The sequence below is a fragment of the Arvicola amphibius genome, chromosome 2 (genome assembly GCF_903992535.2).
Source record: "Arvicola amphibius chromosome 2, mArvAmp1.2, whole genome shotgun sequence".
Classification (NCBI taxonomy): Eukaryota; Metazoa; Chordata; class Mammalia; order Rodentia; family Cricetidae; genus Arvicola; species Arvicola amphibius.
Window position 1 is genome coordinate 138,574,386 of NC_052048.2, and position 17,713 is coordinate 138,592,098.

The window sequence follows — 17,713 nt, forward strand, 5'->3', positions numbered from 1 at the left end:
TAAGCATGGGCTTCCAGGGATGGAAACAGCCATCCACGGCCCTGAAGAAAACAGCACCCTCACTAGGGTAGTTTATTATAGACTAATATTTTCCAGACACGTAGACCCTACAGAAAAATACTGTTGAAATGGAATGTTTAAAATAACATTTATTAATAAATATCTTATAATTCTAAATTAATAGATTCCTGTTCAAATTTTGCTTTGGTCCTTGAATCCCACTGTATACACATACATACATACATATTTTCTCAGATGGCTTCATCACTCAAAGAGAAGGACATTCTACCCTAACTGGAAGGCTAGTTTTAGAGCAGTTACTGGTTCTTCAAAATAATTCCAGCTAAGGGCTGTTTTTGTTTATTTGTTTGTTTGTTGTTTTTTCCGGAGCTGGTTTATGGTTTTAATGGCAACCTCTAAGCTGCTACAATTTGCTTTACTAGCAGACAACAGACACCTGAACACTCCCCACCGACAGCTCTCTCGGAACGTGTGCTGCCTTTTACTTCTTGACCAGATAAGCTCCAAGGAGCACAGGCTGAGTCAGTCACCCAAATTCTCACGATACACACAGTGATGGCACACATACTACGCCAACAGGTTGGGTTACTATGGCGACCTGCACTTGTTGACAGAAGGGTAGGAAAGGGTCACCTGGGACCACAGGTAACTCTGATATCTACCTTTGAGATTAGTACCTTCTCCCAGGGTTGGGCTTTCAGTCTACCTCTCCCCAAATCATAGATCAAGGAAGGTGTCAAAGAGAAACAAAGCCTTTATCTGGGTGAGAAGCCACCTGGCAGAAGTGCTCTGGGGTGAACTAAGTTACCAGCTCTCGGTACATTAGCCGGCAGGGAGGGACTGGAGAAGTGCCCAGGAGGCTGGCAAGGACTTTAGAAGCAGATCCTGTGATGAAGCAGCCACACAGGAGTTAGGAGAGGCAGTGTTGCTGGGGCTTCCGTCCTTTGGATGGAGGACTCCAAAGACCATTATCTCCGATTCACCAAGAGTCTGCATGGCTGACATCGTAACTGGCTGGGAGAAGATTATGGCATTAAAGGATGCTCTCCTGGAGTGGCCAGTGTATGGCAGGCACTGCCAGGGTCGTTTCAGGAAGGCTCTGCCATCCAATGAAGGCTGGACCTTTATGTGGAATCTTTACTAGGGATGGTACAGGAATTAGATTTCACCGAAAGAAGTTTTTCTCTTTGGGACTGTAGGGAGTACTGACAAGCTGGAGCCCTCTCTGCAGGATCTCCCTGCTGCAAACAAACACACCTACAGGCCCTGCACGTAGCAAGAAGGCAGTTTATTCTAATTATATGTTGAGAAAGGTTTGCTGTGTGTGGTGGCTTGCCTACTTAGCATAAAAAACAGACATAATTGAGCTATAAATAATGCACATCAGTCAAGCTGTCGAGCCGCTGAATTAAGAAAACGCAGGCAAGTTCTTAGCTGCAAAGCCTGCCTGTTTAACAGCTAAGGATTTCAGCCTAGAGGTGGGAGAGAAGTAAAGTAAAAATCGTCATTTCAGAGGCAGGCCACTCCCTGGACATTGTGGTGTTACCAGTGGATTTAAAAAAGAAATCCCTTCCTTCAAGTGCTATGCATGCAGGCAGGAAAGGATCTTGCTTACTCAAAGCAAATGGAAGATAATTTCTACTAGCTCCGCCATCCCGACTTGCCCCCTTGTCTTTTGAGGGGAGCAGAATGTCTACATGGTCTAAGGATGGAATTTTGCAGAAAATTACTTTTGATTTCAAACCAGAGCAATGAATATTAATTTCTTTCAAATGTAAGTCTTATACATTTCTAGGAAGCCAGTTAGGTTAAACCATTCTGTTACTGCTGGAATTCAGAAAAAAATAATGACGATATGAATTCAGTATTTAAAATACCTGAAAATGATACACTTTACATTTCCTAAAATACAACAGAAAATCCTGCTCACCCCATCCTCTCTCTTCCCTTTTCATTCTTCTTTTTCTTTCTTTCTTTTTTTTTTTTTTACTTTTTTTTGCATTTGTTTTCTTATTCTTAGGTCATATATCCAAGTCTTAAGCTTTACTGGACAGTCAAACTTGTCTCTCAAAAGCACAGCATACACGGAAAAAAAAACTGTTGATAAATATTGATTTTAAAAGTAAGTTATTAGACAAAACTGAACCTAGTTATAAAAGTCATGCTTCAGAGCCCTCATAGTTTCTTTTTTTCCTCTAAAATAGATTTTTTTTAAACTATAGTGAGCGAAAAAAGTACATCCTTCCTTTACTGAACCCTTATAAAAGTGACAGCTTCTGTAAAATACTGTTATTTTAAAACCTATACTGTTCATAAACACACACATCCCCGCACACACGCACTCAGCCACACACACCCACACTGACCCCCCCCCCCCACACACACACACAGGTTAGAGGTGAAGTAGTATTTGGGTGGAGATGAGACACCAGCATTCGCCTAGACTGCTAGTGAGAAACACATGATACCAAAACACCAGCAGAGCAGTAGAATGGCTTGTTTCACGGAGGCACAACTGTGGTTTGGGTTTGATCTGCTTTTCATCATGGGCAGGTCCATGGAAGTTGCTGAAAATATGAATCAGAACTGTCCATAAGAGCGCATCAGCCTGGCCACCTCCACGGAACTTGATTGGCAGCCGGAGAGTCTGTCTCTCCGACAGACTACAAGCACCCTGCAGAAGCATTGGCCTTGCTTTCTCCCTCCCCGTCTCCAGGAGTGAGCCTGCTTTTGCCCACCAGAATAGCAGAGCTGGTTCCATAGGCTTAGGAAAAATAATAATAATAAATCTTAGGCTATTAGCAGCTGATGACTGAACAATGTAATCTGTGTAGTGAACAGAGCCCTTCTGAACTATTATATAGTGCATGGGGTTTTCAACATTATAGACAGGCCATAGAAGCGAGTTGTAATTCGAGGGTGTGATGTCAGAGCCCACGTCCTAATTTGAACTTTCACAGTTGGGGCTTACAAAGTTCCTTTCCCTAGTGTCTCCACAGCTGGCATTCAATAGTGCTTCACCTATAACCAAATCGCTTTTCATTTGCTCTGGTTATTAAAAACATTAAATCAGGCACATTAAACATCTCGCGGCAAGAGTTGAATGAACACCAGCTGTGGGTTACACTCGAGCGAAGCCATGGCTGGTTCCACACTTTCAGGATTTGCTCTTTCCCTCTTTAGACATTATTTTCTTCTTCACATGCAAAGCTAAAGGGGGGAAGCAAAGCTAAGAGTAAGTAAGGAACCCAGGGAAGTGGCAGTGGAGAAGAATATTGGACAATCTGAGCAAGTGGGCAAGAGCAGGAGAGGGCCTGAGATGCTTGGTGGCTCTCTTGGGACAACGATGGACCATACTTTCTTTTTTTTTTTTTTTTCTAGCAAGAAAACAAACTCAGGAAAGCCCATGCATTTATCTGAGGTTCTGGTGACGTCACAGCACAAACTCAACATGAGTTATGGACATCACCAGATTTCCCACCCAGTTCCTGTGGATCCATCGCACTTGACATCGGAGTATACCTCATTTTGGCTAAAAGCTGTAGTTTTAACAAGATTCGTTGTTCCAGGCAAAGGGTTGGACTGGTAAGATTGAAACTATGGCTATATACAGGAAAGATTCCGTTTATAAACAAAAAACTGGTACCAGAAAATCGGAGAAAAGCACCAGCGCGCTTCCCAAGCTGATAGATATCCATTGCATAACTCCCTTTTTTCTTATATAACTAAGTATAAAAGACAACATTCCCATAATCACTATAAAAAGGAAAGCCAGTCTTTGAAGGGCTGAGGCGTCTTCCTGGTGTGAGTGAATTCTAAAAATGCCCTTTGGAGAAAGGATGTGTGGCATGGTCCAGCTCTTCTCGGGGGCCAGGTCTGACCACTGCCTTTTAAAGAATAGGGTTGAGGTCTGTTCTGTGAGTCGTGAGCTGACTGAGGGTGGAGCTCCCCACGACCTCGCTGACCGAGGAGGACGTAGTGATGGTGTTATGCTGGATGACTGGCTGCTGCGAGCATGCAGGGACAGGGCTCGCGGGAGGACTGCTCTCTGGACCTAGAAGAGAGAACACAGACACACACACAAATATAGCTCTTTCTTGTGGGAACTCCTTGGGAACAAATAAAAGCATTATTAGACATTTACTTCTTGTAGAAGAGTTTCACACATTTTCTTCTGGAAGGTACAGCCAAAACTTCATTTTAAACTGAAACCACAAAGCTAATCCTTCCAGGTTTATAGCTACGTGTAAAACCATACTTTCTCCATCAGTAAAAAAAATGACTCCTTGTGTTTGAGTCTTTGCATGTGAACTTCCCCATCTTGTATTTTCAGATAGCCATTTGTATATTAAATGTGGAAAAATACTCACATGTGGTGGGAGAATCTGTGTTGCTCAATCTAAAAAATTATTTGAAAACAAATTGACCTTAAGCCATGAATCATTCTTCCTCCCACCATCCCTTATACAACCAGCCTTTAGTATACTGCAGAAAGTGGAGACAGGGGAAAGGGGCCCCACTTTGCCTGTTGGTAAACTCAAACAGCCCAGGAACTTGCCAGACTGGTGGGCAACAAGAGGCATCTCTTGAGACACTAAAAGTGATTCACCCAGTGCTGCCTCCTAGCCCACAGAATTCTCAGCCGGATCAACAGGCCGCTGGTAATTGAACCCCCACAGACTAGTTTCTTCCTGGCTACAAAGCTGGAATTTGGCAATGCAGAAATGCTAGGGAAAGTACGGCCAGAAGTTATCAGGAAGTGGTGGGCATGGTGTTGGAGAAGTCAGGAAAGACTGCCCCCCTCCCCGGCAGGAGAGCCTGTAATCACTCAGTAATTCCAGTATATCTTCCTGGGTGTGCAACCTAGACTGTATTTTTCCCTTTTAATAAAATGCCCTGCAAAATTAGTGATTAAAAAAATGCAGCTTCTAAAGAATGAAACGGTGACTTACTTAAATATCCTTGTGATTCTTTCTGCATGGCTGTGATCGGGCAGTCTTTATGTGTTAACAACAGCTGTTTCAGCTGGGCCACCTCGTTTTTCAACATGGACACTTCATTCTGGAAAGACACATTAAAACTCTGTTGAGAAGGCAAAAAAGTGCAAGTGCAAAGTCCCACCCACTTTCAACAACAAAATCATCCAGCTCTACTGTCTGTGTCTAAATGGCATTAAGAATATTATTTGGAGAGATGGATCTGAATTTTGTAGCTTTCCTTCAATTTGCTATGGGTTTTTGGAAGAGACCAGAGTTTAACCCAGGAACTGAACCCTACTTAAAAAAAAAAAACCAGACTATCCCCTTTAAGTGATGGGCCCTGGAACCAGGTTATACAGGTGAGAAGCCCTGCTCTTCACTGACCAATCAGCCTGAGATAGAAAACACAATTTGGTTAACCTCCACCCACCCCATTTTTAGCATTTAGAAGATGGACTCAGAAATAGTACAACATACAATGAGCTTGGTGACACCCAGGACACAAATTTGACTTTCCAGGCACAAATCAACTAGAGAAGAACATTCCTAGAAGTCTAGAAGTTACTTGGAACTGTTTTTTTTTTTTTTCCTCTAAAGAATATCTCCTACCTGTAAATGCATTTGGAGCACTGGATTCAACTGCACACTGAATAGATTGCTAATAAAGTAACAAATGTCTCAACTGCAAAAGTTTTCCCCATTATCCTTGAAACTACCAAAAAAAAAAAAAAAAAAAAAAAAAAACGATAATAACGAGAAATTCATCCAGATCTGAATAAGTCACTTAATGGTACAGGAAAATTGCTCTTAAATCTGAGAGTACTCATGAAGGCCAATGGTACCTTCTTCTTCCAGTTAGTATGATCAATAGGGGCCAGCCGTAGCCCAAAGTAACATTTGGCAATTCTGGGGCAACTTTATTTTACGGGGAAATTCTCATCAGTCATCAACCAGTGCTTCTTTGAACTCTACCTGAATTATGATGTTTAAATAACCTTCTTTGTATGCCCCCCACCAAGCTCTCCTTGTTTTTAAAATAGTATGTCAGAAAGAGTCACCTTTAGACTACTATATAGACTCTTTCTTACAAACCTGTTTAAAAATGAAATCAAACGACTCAAAATGAAACCGAGAACTCTGATGTGTGTATATTTGCGCACTCACACATCAAGATAAAATGTCCTACTACTTGTGAACTTTAGCAATGATGTTTTTTTCTGAACACACAACTCCTGACACCTGTGCCCCCAGCAAAACATGTAGCTGCAGAGGATGCAGACAATGGCACTTAGAAAACAGCACAAAACCCCACCCCCTTTCTGCTATGGTGCAGAAAACAAGTAGCAAAGCATGAAGGGCAAGCATGGGGTGGTTCAGTGGGCCAAGGGGCTTGCCACCGGGAGTGAGGACTGCAGTTCAGGCCCTAGGAGCCACATGGTGAAGCAGAGAATCAACTTCCACGGTTAACCCAAGCTCAACATGTGTGACCTGGCACAGGCATACCCCACAATAAACTAATCTTAAAATTCGCAAACAAAGCCAAACTTGATGGTTTTGCTTTCTTAACACTTGTTGAATTAGAAATCAATCATGTTTGAAGGTCATTAGCCAACTTGGAGAAGCTGAATGCAGGTTCCATTTTGTCCCCCACTGTGTCCTGGGCAGTGACCCTTTATAGGCAACATTTGAGTTCTGGTCAGGGTGTATCCATTGCTTTTTTTTTTTTTTTTTTTGAAACATCAATAATACCACTGGCCAGCATTCTACATTACTGGTGGGAACACATCCTAAACTCTTTCACAATACATTTTCTGTTTTCACAGAGCCATTATACTATGAAGCAGCACATACATTCAAGTCGCTCACGAAAACTATGCCACAGCAGCATTTGGTTCATTCATGAACCAGCATGTTGTAAGGAGAAAAACCGAGATCGTGAGTGGTGTCAAGTTCTGTAAGGATGCAGGAACAAGGACGGAAGAGACGATTCAGTCCTCTTGCGAGGACCTGGTTTGGGTTCCCAGCACCCCCATGGTAGCTTACAGCCACCCATAACTCCAGTTCCAGGGCATTCAACAATGCCCTCTTTAGTTTCCATGGGCACTAGGTGCATACATAGTGTATATACATTCATGTAGAAAAAAGCATAACATAAAAAAATAAAAGCTATCTAAAAATGAAGTAGGGACTCAGAGTGCTGGAAAAACTGACCGTCATTTAAGGATATACTTGAATATGTACATATTTCTCATGTTAGTAATTGTGTTAGTTGGCCCAGTCACAGTTGGAAAGTGAATACCAGTTAAGAACATCATCAGAGAGAAGTAAGCAGCCCCTGGCTTCAGTACACATTACTTTGATGCTGTGGGGAATAAGGAAAAGCCTGCGAGCCTTGGAATTCACGTACAGCCACCCACAGGGAAAGCAGCTCGTTCCTAGGGCTGAGCAGCATGATCAGGTGTGGGGGCCAAAGGTGTTGGGGCTGAAGGTGTGGGGGTTGAAGGTGTCAGGGCTTAAGGGGCAGCTCAGTGGTACAGTGCTTGCTGGCAAGGGCAAGGCCCTGGACTTCATCTCTAGCACCGCGAGTCAAACAAGATGACACCACTTTTAAGGACAGTAGTAGGGGCTGACTTTCCAAACCACTCCACCCACGTCCAAACCAAGATGGATGGACTGGTTTATTTCTTCCCAGAAAGACAGGTTCTTATTCCAGAGGGATTTTTGTGTTGCCTTTCTGTTGAGAAAGCCAATTACATAACTATCAAATGAAGGAGCTGATCTCGATCTTCATTTGCCAGTGAACTACCCCAGCACCCTTTGGATGATCAGATGTTAACAGTCAGTGCATAGTCATAGTTTCATTACAGAGGGAGGGAGGGAAGAAGGGAGAGAGAGAGAGAGAGAGAGAGAGAGAGAGAGAGAGAGAGAGAGAGAGAGAGAGAGAGAGAGAGAGAGAGAATGTATGTGCACATATGCACTCGCACTGAGAAAGAGTGTCTGGAACCTTCATCAGATGCCACAAAGGCCCTTTAAGTTGACAAAGGGCAAGAGCCACTGAACTGGGGAAAGGAGACTAGACTGCTGCCCTAGATGGGATGTTCTGCGCACACACGGCATCTAAGGACTCTGTCTCCAAAGAAGACGGAAGCAGGGAATGCACAAGCACTAGACTGTGCTTCTAGTCAAAATCTTTTTCAAGGTAAGAGGACTAGAATCACCTTGAATTCATTTTGTAAGAGAAAAACCAGATAGCAAATGTCTCAAAAATGCACGGAAGAAGTCAATTTTGGCCTAGAAGTTCAGCAAGGAAATAAAAGCCAGAACCGTGTGAGGCATCAGATCACTTTATGAATTGAGGAAAGAGTTCACCTTTGAAGTTCACCTTGGTGCTTGTAGAAAAACGTTTTTTAGAAACAAAGTATAACTAATAAACACACTCTCTGGTTGAAGTCAGTCCTCTCCCCTTTCAGCTGTGGAATGAATCTGAGGTTGCTGTTCTTAAAGCAGTGAGCTATTTAGATAATGATGGTTAGAGTGGGATCCCGTCACGCTGATGTGTTTTTAATCCACAAATCTGCCTGGGGGTGAAGCAGCAATCATGTCGAGGTGTTCCACACTTCAATAATATCCTTTAAATGGCACGTTCAGAATTCCCTGACAGGCACATTGACAGTTGGGGGACTTCGGTAATGTCGTTTTGTTATATGATAAATCCACAATGCTTCTTGGTATAAGCTGGAGTTGGTGCCAAAAACATAATTGCCACAAAGGGCCCAGAACCCCTCCCCCCCTTTTTCCAGATTAGCTGAGGGCAGGTTTGGTCCCCTCAGAAACAAAGGACTTTCAATTTGTCAAGCAACAGTTTCCATCTGGGCCTGCTCCCTTGCCAAGTCCCAGACCTGGGTTCGTGTGTCTAAAATTTCAGCATCAACTTAGACCATGTGTCTTTGCACTAAAAAGGAAAAGCAATTACTTTAGTGGGTGACCAGATGATTTCCATATCCCCACCGAACGCAAGTGACCTAGGAATGCCACATCAGCAGCAAACGGTCACAGCCTCCCTTAGCTCATGGGCTTCTTAGAAGGAAAAGATGTCAAAGCCACAGACGATTTGCCCAAGTCCTCAGTCTGATACTTACTGGTCATATGACATTGGGAGTGACTCCTTATCTCCCCAAACCTCAGTTTCTCCATTTAGTAAAATGTCAGGTTAGGCTTTTTCTAAGTTTCTCTAAATCCTACACCTGCGTTTATCCTCTTGGGCAAAGATGTGCTGTGAAACTAGGCAACGAAGACTGGGGTCTGCTTTCTGTTTTCCCAGGTCTTGTTTTTCCAACCGGGAGCTCTGCGGCAGCCTGACCAGAAGGTTCTATTCTGGAAAACAACTCAAAGGTGGCAGCAGGCCACTCGGACCTTGGCTATTCCATCTGGCTGCACTTTGTTTGTTTAGCACCTTCTGTTTCTGTTTACTTAAAATCTGGCTCATGGAACCAGTCTCAAGAGAGACACCTTTTTTCTTCTGACGGTGAGTGGAAAAGGGTCACCCAAAGGTGGCGGAGGCTTTGACATTCTCCCCTGCATCACAGGGCACGACACACAACGTACAGTACAAGAGCGAACACGGGGCTGCTGTGGCTTTTGTCCTTCTGGTCCCACTACTGCAAGCAGTGATTGAAAACTGTCAGTAAGTGGTCTTTCTGAGCTTTTTTGCTTTCCCTGTACTGATTCTGTAACCAAAAATTACCGGTGTCTGCTGCATAGACTCTCTAGGGCTGAGGTTTTGTTTTTTGTAATCTCTGTTCTTGGGACTTAGTACCTTTTTTACTTGGCTGTCTTAGCTATTTGGGCTCTAAAATGTTAAGCGTGCATGCACACACACGGTGAATTAGTGTCTAGTAAAGGGTAAGTGGACTTTGTATGTTTTTTGAAAGCAGTCATAAATAAGGACATGTCAAGGCCCAAACGCATCTGACCTCAGACTCCAGGGTATCTTTCTGTGCTGTTCTCTGCTGTGACTCTCCACAGCAAAGATCCTGGAGAAAAACCCGCAAGGACTCATTTTAATTCACACTGATTTAAAGTTTTGAACCTGACATGTGTCTGCCGGCTATTCACGGCTCTGTTTTGAAGAACTTGCACTCATCTGAAGCTGACTTTTGTACCACCGCACCCTCTACTCCAACCAGGGGCGGGGTGGACGGCAAGTGGCAAATGTCTGGAGACATTGTGGTTGTGCAACGGAGGGAGGGAGGGGCTTTCTACTGATTCTAGTCTGTAGAAGCTGAAGATGCCGTGAAACAGTCTACATTTCACAGGATGTAACAAAGATTCCCAGAGTCAACGGTGCTCAAATTGGGAACCCCGAGGGTCACCACCATCCTCCCGTAGAGCTCAGAACTGCTAGGAAGTAACTCCTGCTTCGCTCGTTGCTTAGCCAATGTCACCATGTGTGCTGGGTCTGCCCAGCCCGGAGCATTCACTCATTTAACATATTTGTACAAAGTAACCCATTATAAAACGAGTTACCCATCGTGTCTGTGAAACTGTAGATTTAATGTTCCAATCATACTTCAGCATTTTTTTTAAATTTGTGTATATCTGTGTGAATGTATGTCACGTGTATACGGTTCCAAAGAGGCCAGACGAGGTCATTGGATATCCTGGAACTGGAGGCACAGGCAGCCGTGAACATCTCTATATGGGTGCTACGAACCAATCTCGAGTCCTTTAGAAGAGCAGCAAGTGCTTTTAACTGCTAAGCCATTTCTCCATCCCTCCATAACATTTTTTAACATGTGTCAAAGTGAAAATGGAGCCATGAATGCTAAAATGCTTATCCACGCTCTTGTTAAAAGCTCCTCACAGACTATTCTGCCCAGCCTGGGTGTAGCTGTGGCTTTGAAGGTGTCTAGCTCCAGACATCGCTTTGTGGTTTGACGCTCTGCAATCAAACCAAGTTGGTCAGGCTGCCAGTCTGTGGACACTCTAGTGACAGGGAGCTCGTTCAATGATAAAACAAAAACAAAAACCCTGTGTAGGTCCTATGCTAGAGTAGGGGATAGAGTAGGGGATAGAGTAGGTCCTATGCTAGAGTAGGGGATAGCCAATAGTGAGGAGGTGCAGTGAGAGACGGCCCCAAATGTATACATGAACTGGCCTTCGATCTTACTTTTACCTAAGCTGTGCATTTTCTAACTTCATCATGTCTACCACAAAAAGGATGATATATTTAGATGGGGAAAATTAATGTAAGTTATTGAGTTCAGGAAGATACACCAATCTTCCTCTGTATGCTTTCGATTTGTACACTGAATGCCACGATTCCTTTCTGTTTAATGCAACTCACAATGCAAAGACACTGGGGTTTGCCATCCCAAGCGCTCCTTTGAAAGGATGCACAGATGACTGGGGATGTAAGCTTAGGTGGCAGAGAGCGTGCCTAACATCAGTGAAGCTTGATCCCTGGCACCACATAAAACTGAGTGTGATGGCACATGCCTGCAATGCCTGCACTCTCCGGCTAGAGGCAAGGGGATTAGAGGTTCAAAGTCATCCTTAGAAACACAGCAAGTTCAAGGCCAGTGTGAGCTACCCAATGCTCTGTCTCTAAACAAACAAACAAACAAACAAACAAATAAACAAACAAAGCCTACCTATAGGTGTTCTGAGACTGGCTGGAGAGACTATCAATTACTAAGTTGTTACAGTCTTTCTATTGAGTAACCTTACACCCTTATGTCCATGGGTCCCTCTCAACTCTGGGAAGGGCTGGTTGAATCTAAAACACTTCCCAAGGTCCCTGAAGGTGTTTGTCATATGTCAACGTAATTGCCATTTTCTCTTGAGAACCTTCCTGATGTTAGAACCAATAGCCTGAATGGCATCATCGACCTGCTGGGGTTCTCCTGAGAAGCTCAGACATTGGTCACTTTCCTCATTGCCTAGGACAACCCCAGAAACAGCTTCTCTACAGATGTCCCTAGCTGTGCCAGCCCTGGAAAGCAAAAATCACACAAGATCCCAACCTTGCTGAGTTTGGAATGAAGATGAAAACAGGCTTTTACTTTCAGAGCACACAAAGCTAACAACAACCAAACATATAAAATATTCTGCCATTAAAAAACAAAAATACAGACAACTGGGTATATGCCGAGGTACCCTCAGCCTGGTGGTTCCCCATGGCTTCCAGATGAAAAGCCTTCTGTGCCAGGGACCATTCTAGTTGCATCATGGACATCAGCTCACATCTTTCCCCCAACTATAAAGTTGTTCCCCATTTACTCATGAGGAAACCAAGAGCCAGAAAGCTTAGCGCAGTCAGAAGCTGCCAAACCCAGGCTAGAAGCCCTGCTTCTGTTTGGTCCCATGCGTCCCTCATCTCTTGTGGGAGGACCGATGGCACTGAGCATTTAATGATGCTGGCTGAGAGGGCCTAGGGTTCCTCTGAGGCGAGGTGTGTGGTAGGGTCCGTGGGTCAACAAGCAGCTGCAGGGCAGGAAATGCCAACCCTGACAAGGCTTGGGGAAGGGATTGGGGACCGCACCTGAAGCTGCATGTTTGTCTGGGTGAGCTCTTCTGCTTTCTTTTCCAGTGACATCACCCAGACCTTCCTCTTCTGTCTGCAACGGGTGGCGGCAGCCCGGTTCCTTTCCAGAAATTTCCTCCGCCTCTCATCCGGGTCCTCATCCACCACCCTTCGCCGGCGTCCCCCTGTAGGCTGGGGCGGTTGTATGGTCTGGGTTGGTTGCATCTGTTGTGTGGCTGGTGAAACCTGAGGGGAAAGAGAGGAAGTGATGGGGACCGGGAAGAACATGTTGGGTAAGGAAGACTCCCGAGCCAGTGTTACACAAGCAAAGCTTAGGAAGTCCGTTGCTTTTTAGTAAGCATGTGAAACTTGTTCTCAGTGAATGAAATAAACAGTGAAATCACACAGGTGAGAGCAGAGTCGCTGAACTGCAGTCTGTGGATTTGGGCCAGATACAGGTGGGACTAACAGAAGGACCCAAGCAGGGGAATTAATTATTTTCTAGACGGGCATGTGGAGGATCACGGGGGGGGGGGGGGGGGGGGGGGGGCGGGGCGCACAGGGAACATTTGTTTCTCCTTCGGACATTAAAAGTGTCTTATTTAAGATGCTTTAAAGAACATTAAATTGTGCTATTGTATCTTAGAAAAAAAATTAAAACATTAAACTGGTCCTGGGCAGTTACTGGGCCGAAACAGATAACGTCGAGGCTATTTCCATGACAATGTTTTCTTTTTTATTTTGTTTTGCAGAAAAATCTCGTGGCAGGTTGTGGGCTCCTTTGATTCCAAATGTGTTTAAATCACATCAGGGGAACACACCTATGGGACACTGTCACTGTCACCCTTAGACTCCTATAGAAAAGCCTTGCAAATGCAGAATGCAGCTGGGGTCCTAGTTCCTGTTCCCATTTTTAGTACCTGGGACTAACTGGACCTACAGCCTCCAGGTGGGTGTGGTCTTCCCTCAGGGCTCGGATTAAACCTGATTAAACTCTGAGGGAGTCTCAGTAAGGTTTTCTAGGGTAGGACAGGGTCTTAGAATGCTGGTAATTGCGGCCAGCCCTCCTCTCTGTTGCACACTGTAGGCTTAGACGGTGAGGACAGGTTGCCTCCCACATACCTACGTTATAAGGAAACACTAGGAGCAGTCACATACTTTATTAAAAAGTTTTACTAAGCTTCGAGACCCCTTGTAAGGCCTACATGGGACGCCACTACATGGGAAGGTTGGAGACCCCCACACAGACAGCTTTATTTCCCTCGAAGACGCAGACACACGGTACCTTGTGAAATTTCTACAACTCCTCTTTATATGTCTGGACACCTAATGCTTTTGCTAATGCACTTCGCTCCTTCCTCCCGTTCCTGCCTCTCAGTCACCCAGGTTTACGGTTGTAATACCTATAAAGTTGTTTTACAAGAGACATTTAACCTACAGAAATAACAGGCAAAAAGTTTTCAAAAAGCTAAGCTCAAAACCCTTTACTAACACATTCCAGCATCCATGATTGAAATCAATCACAATGACTGTAATCGCACTAATAGTGGCTGAGGGTTGACATCAGTTGACCGATGGGGATGGATTTCAGCCCTAAATGCTGTCAAACCCTCTATGACTAAACTATAAAAGAATCAGGCTCAGGAGGTCGGTTGAAGAGCATTTCAGTAATTTTATCTAAAGCGAAGATGTTTTCTGAAACTCTTTATTGACAATTCCTTTCGGCCCAATCACAGAGGGATCATGAAGTAAGTCAATTTTCTAAGGTCTTACTCACAGGGGTGACTGCCTATGACATAATCTCTGCCACTGGCTGAGATGTAGCAAAGTGTGTCATTTTCATCGCTGACCCCTGAGCTGGCTCCTGCGGAGCCAGGCAGCAGGAGGAAGCAGGCTGGCTCTTTGCAGCTGGCCACTTTCATGTCTGCTTTTCTCTTACGAGATCTCTTACTACCCAAGATGAAATTAAGCAGAACTGGATTTTATTCTTCAGAGCAAAGACTTCTCAATGCCATGTGCTACTCCCCTGACGTCAATCAAACTCACACTCAGACAACTTTCCTGTACCTTTACCCTGTGTGCTAACTGAGGGCGAGTTGAGGCCCAGTGCGGGTCCAGGGCTTAGCCTGAAGAATGTTGGTTAAAAAGTATTCCTGGTGACCATGAAGTGTCACTGGGCTTCTGCCTAAGTAGGGCATGCAATCACAGGTAGCCGGGAGGATTTGAAGACACAGCCTAAAACCAGCATCTGTGTTCCTGCTAACTACTGTGATTCAGTGTTTTATGTTCAAGATGGAAGTCTCTCTGCAGAGCTGCTTGGCAAATTTTGATTGAAGAAAAAAAATAATGAATGGCCACGTGAAGAAGGCAGAATCTGTCCCAAATTAACTTCGACTCTCAGATTTGAAAGGACCCTCAGAGATTTCTGTATCTACTGTTCAGATTAGCAAATAATTGAAGAACTTGACAAGATCTGGTCAGTGACCAGCCAGGTCCATATAACATTAAGAGTGGTAGCGCAGAATATTGTCTAAACGATCTCCAGATATGGAGTCTTTCTTTGTAGAATAGGATTTAGAAAAGAAACTCTGGGTGTAGCTAATTACAATAGCAATTAGCTAATTGCATATACAATTGGGCACTTACTGACCTGAAACAGGGCAATTGGCTAATTGGCACTTAGCTAATGAATGGCTTTCATATTTTAAAAAGAAGAACTGTTAAACTTGTCTGTGAAATAACTTGCCCAGAAAGGTGCCCAAACCTTGATGTCCTTATACTTCAGTAACAAACACAGAGTGTAAGGACTTCCTTTGCCTGAGATGCTTTTCTTTTTCCTTTTCTTATCTTTTCTCTCTCTCTCTCTCTCTCTCTCTCTCTCTCTCTCTCTCTCTCTCTCTCTCTCTCTCTGTCTGTCTGTCTGTCTGTCTGTCTGATCCAGATCCCAGTACATCAGTTAACTAAAATGTAAATAAAAATACACTCTAGGGGTATCTGTTGTTATTGAACTACTTGCTAAACTTCTTTTGACTCATTTAAGTTTAGAATTGATCTTGAATAACATGTTTTGAAAACTTTTTCCGAGTTTCTGTGGCTTCATAGTCATGAGAGTCTGCTTATTTCATCCCATTGACAAATGGGAAAGCCGAAGTTTATGGGAGGTTAATCTATATCTCTGTTCACAGTCTCCAAAGTCAGTCAAGAAAAGAGCTGGTTCTGTGCTGTATAGCGCATCTCGCTGTGTCAAGCCCCACTAAGGGTCTCTGCAAAATTAAGTTTATCTAACAGATTGGTTAGGAAGTTGCCTGTGACAGTCCCCACCCACCCACCCCTTTACCTTTCCTGGCTTGGGTTTGTTAGGGCAGGGAGCTCGAGAGCTCCAAGCCTTGCCTGGTCTGAGAGCTTGTGTCTCTCTAGAGGCAGACAGCGGAGGAGAAAGTGAATAAGCATTCCTTGGCAGACCCGAGTTCCAGTGCCATTCTGACCCAGCTGGTTAGGACTGGGCAGAAAGGAATGGGTGGAGGAGACACCAAAGGTCATCTTGCTCGAAGCCCCAAGTGGCTAGGGCTCACCACGCTCTTGGACAAGTTCTTCGGCTACTTAGGAAAACCCAGGTCTGTACAGGGACTTGCTTGTCTTCTTAGCCTGGGTGACATAACGTCTGCTTGGTCCCCCAACTCTTTCAGGGCAGTCTGCATGCTTGTCCTCTTGCTGGTCAGCCCTACTGACTGCACCCCTGGGAGCTGACCTTTCTCTTGGTCTGATTGTCTGCGGAGCTTGGCTGCCTCTCTGCTTCCTCCAAAGTGTTTCCCAGTCAGGGGTGAGTCACTTCTCACCATCCCAACAGCACCTTGGACCCTAGCATCCCTTGACGAGCTTCTTCATTGTCTCTCCAGCCTTTTAACTGTTCTCTCTCTCTCTCTCTCTCTCTCTCTCTCTCTCTCTCTCTCTCTCTCTCTCTCTCTCTCCCACCTCTCTTTTGGTATGGGTGCTCTGTCTGCATGTACACCTACATGCCAGAAGAGGGCATCAGATCCCACTATAGATGGTTGTGAGCCACCATGTGGGACTGCTAGGAATTGAACTCAGGACCTTTGGAAGAGGAGCCAGTGCTCTTAACCGCTGAGCCACCTCTCTAGCCCTGTTTAAGTTTCTTTTAATTCTCCTATCAATATTTTCTATTTTTTTTAGGACAAACCTTGTGACACACTTGCAAAAATACAGGGTTTTGAGAACTTCTAGTTTGCATTTATTCCCTAGAGATTGAAGCGGAAATTTACCATATTATTTATAGAAATTATGACCTAATCGCATCTTATCGTTCACGGACACTTCCTAGGAAAGGGGCAGAGCTCCCCAGCATGTCAGCTGGAGAACCTAGGCTTATCGAACAAGGGAGCAAGAGATGACTGCGGAGTTAGCGCTTGCGCGGTTGGCATGCAGAAAAGAAGGAAGAAACGCGTGTGAAAGTCTACCTGTGCTTGGTTGCCGGTGTGCAGGGGCGGGTGTGGCGAGGTCTGGTGGTGTGCCGGGTGTGCATGAAGGTGGGAATGGGAGTGGTGGTGCGGGTGGTTCTGTTGGTGGTGAGGCTGTGGGTGGGGATGGTGTGCGGGGTGCTGGTGCTGGTGCGGATAGGGGTGGTGGGGCGGCAGCGTCTGGTGCTGATGCGGGTGCGAGTGCATGTGGTGGTGTGGCGTCTGGTCTTGCCGGGAGCCCATCATCTCCATCATGTGTCCGATGGTGCTCATGTTCCCATTCGACATGGCAGCGGGGTGGTGGGTCAGCGCGGCCTTCAACCTCTGAAACAATAAAAAGGGGAGGAAAACCGAGGTCACTTATGTACACAGTGGAGATTTGGAAGCAAAACGACTCATACATTTAGTTCTAGAATATTTTTGGTGCTATGATTATGGTAGCTTTTGTGAGTGGGTAGCTTTGTAGAATCTCACTTTTAAAAAAAAATTATGATAGGTAGAGGGTCACTGTCTGCTCTTTTAACTCAACTGTTATACCACATGTATAATACATCCTATCAAGGTTTATCAAAAGGTATTTCCTACTGTACCATCACATGATTGTCCTATTGGTAGCAAAATGTACAATGAAACCATTTAATATAATAATGACATGAGTGGACTGGTCTCATTTTCACTAGTATGCAAAAACCAGAAGTATGCAAAAACCACAA

General features: G+C 44.6%; 1 protein-coding gene across 1 annotated transcript in view; it reads right to left on the minus strand.

Moving 5' to 3' along the window:
- Positions 1-3,911: 3,911 nt before the first annotated feature.
- Creb5 (cAMP responsive element binding protein 5) overlaps positions 3,912-17,713 on the minus strand; it is a 396,935-nt gene continuing 383,133 nt past the window's right edge. Inside the window, exons 8-11 of the mRNA XM_038320106.1 lie at positions 17,001-17,324; positions 12,544-12,771; positions 4,974-5,082; positions 3,912-4,075 (exon numbers count right to left, since the gene is read on the minus strand). Coding sequence (XP_038176034.1) covers positions 3,912-4,075; positions 4,974-5,082; positions 12,544-12,771; positions 17,001-17,324 — 825 coding nt within the window. The remainder of the gene's footprint in view (positions 4,076-4,973; positions 5,083-12,543; positions 12,772-17,000; positions 17,325-17,713) is intronic.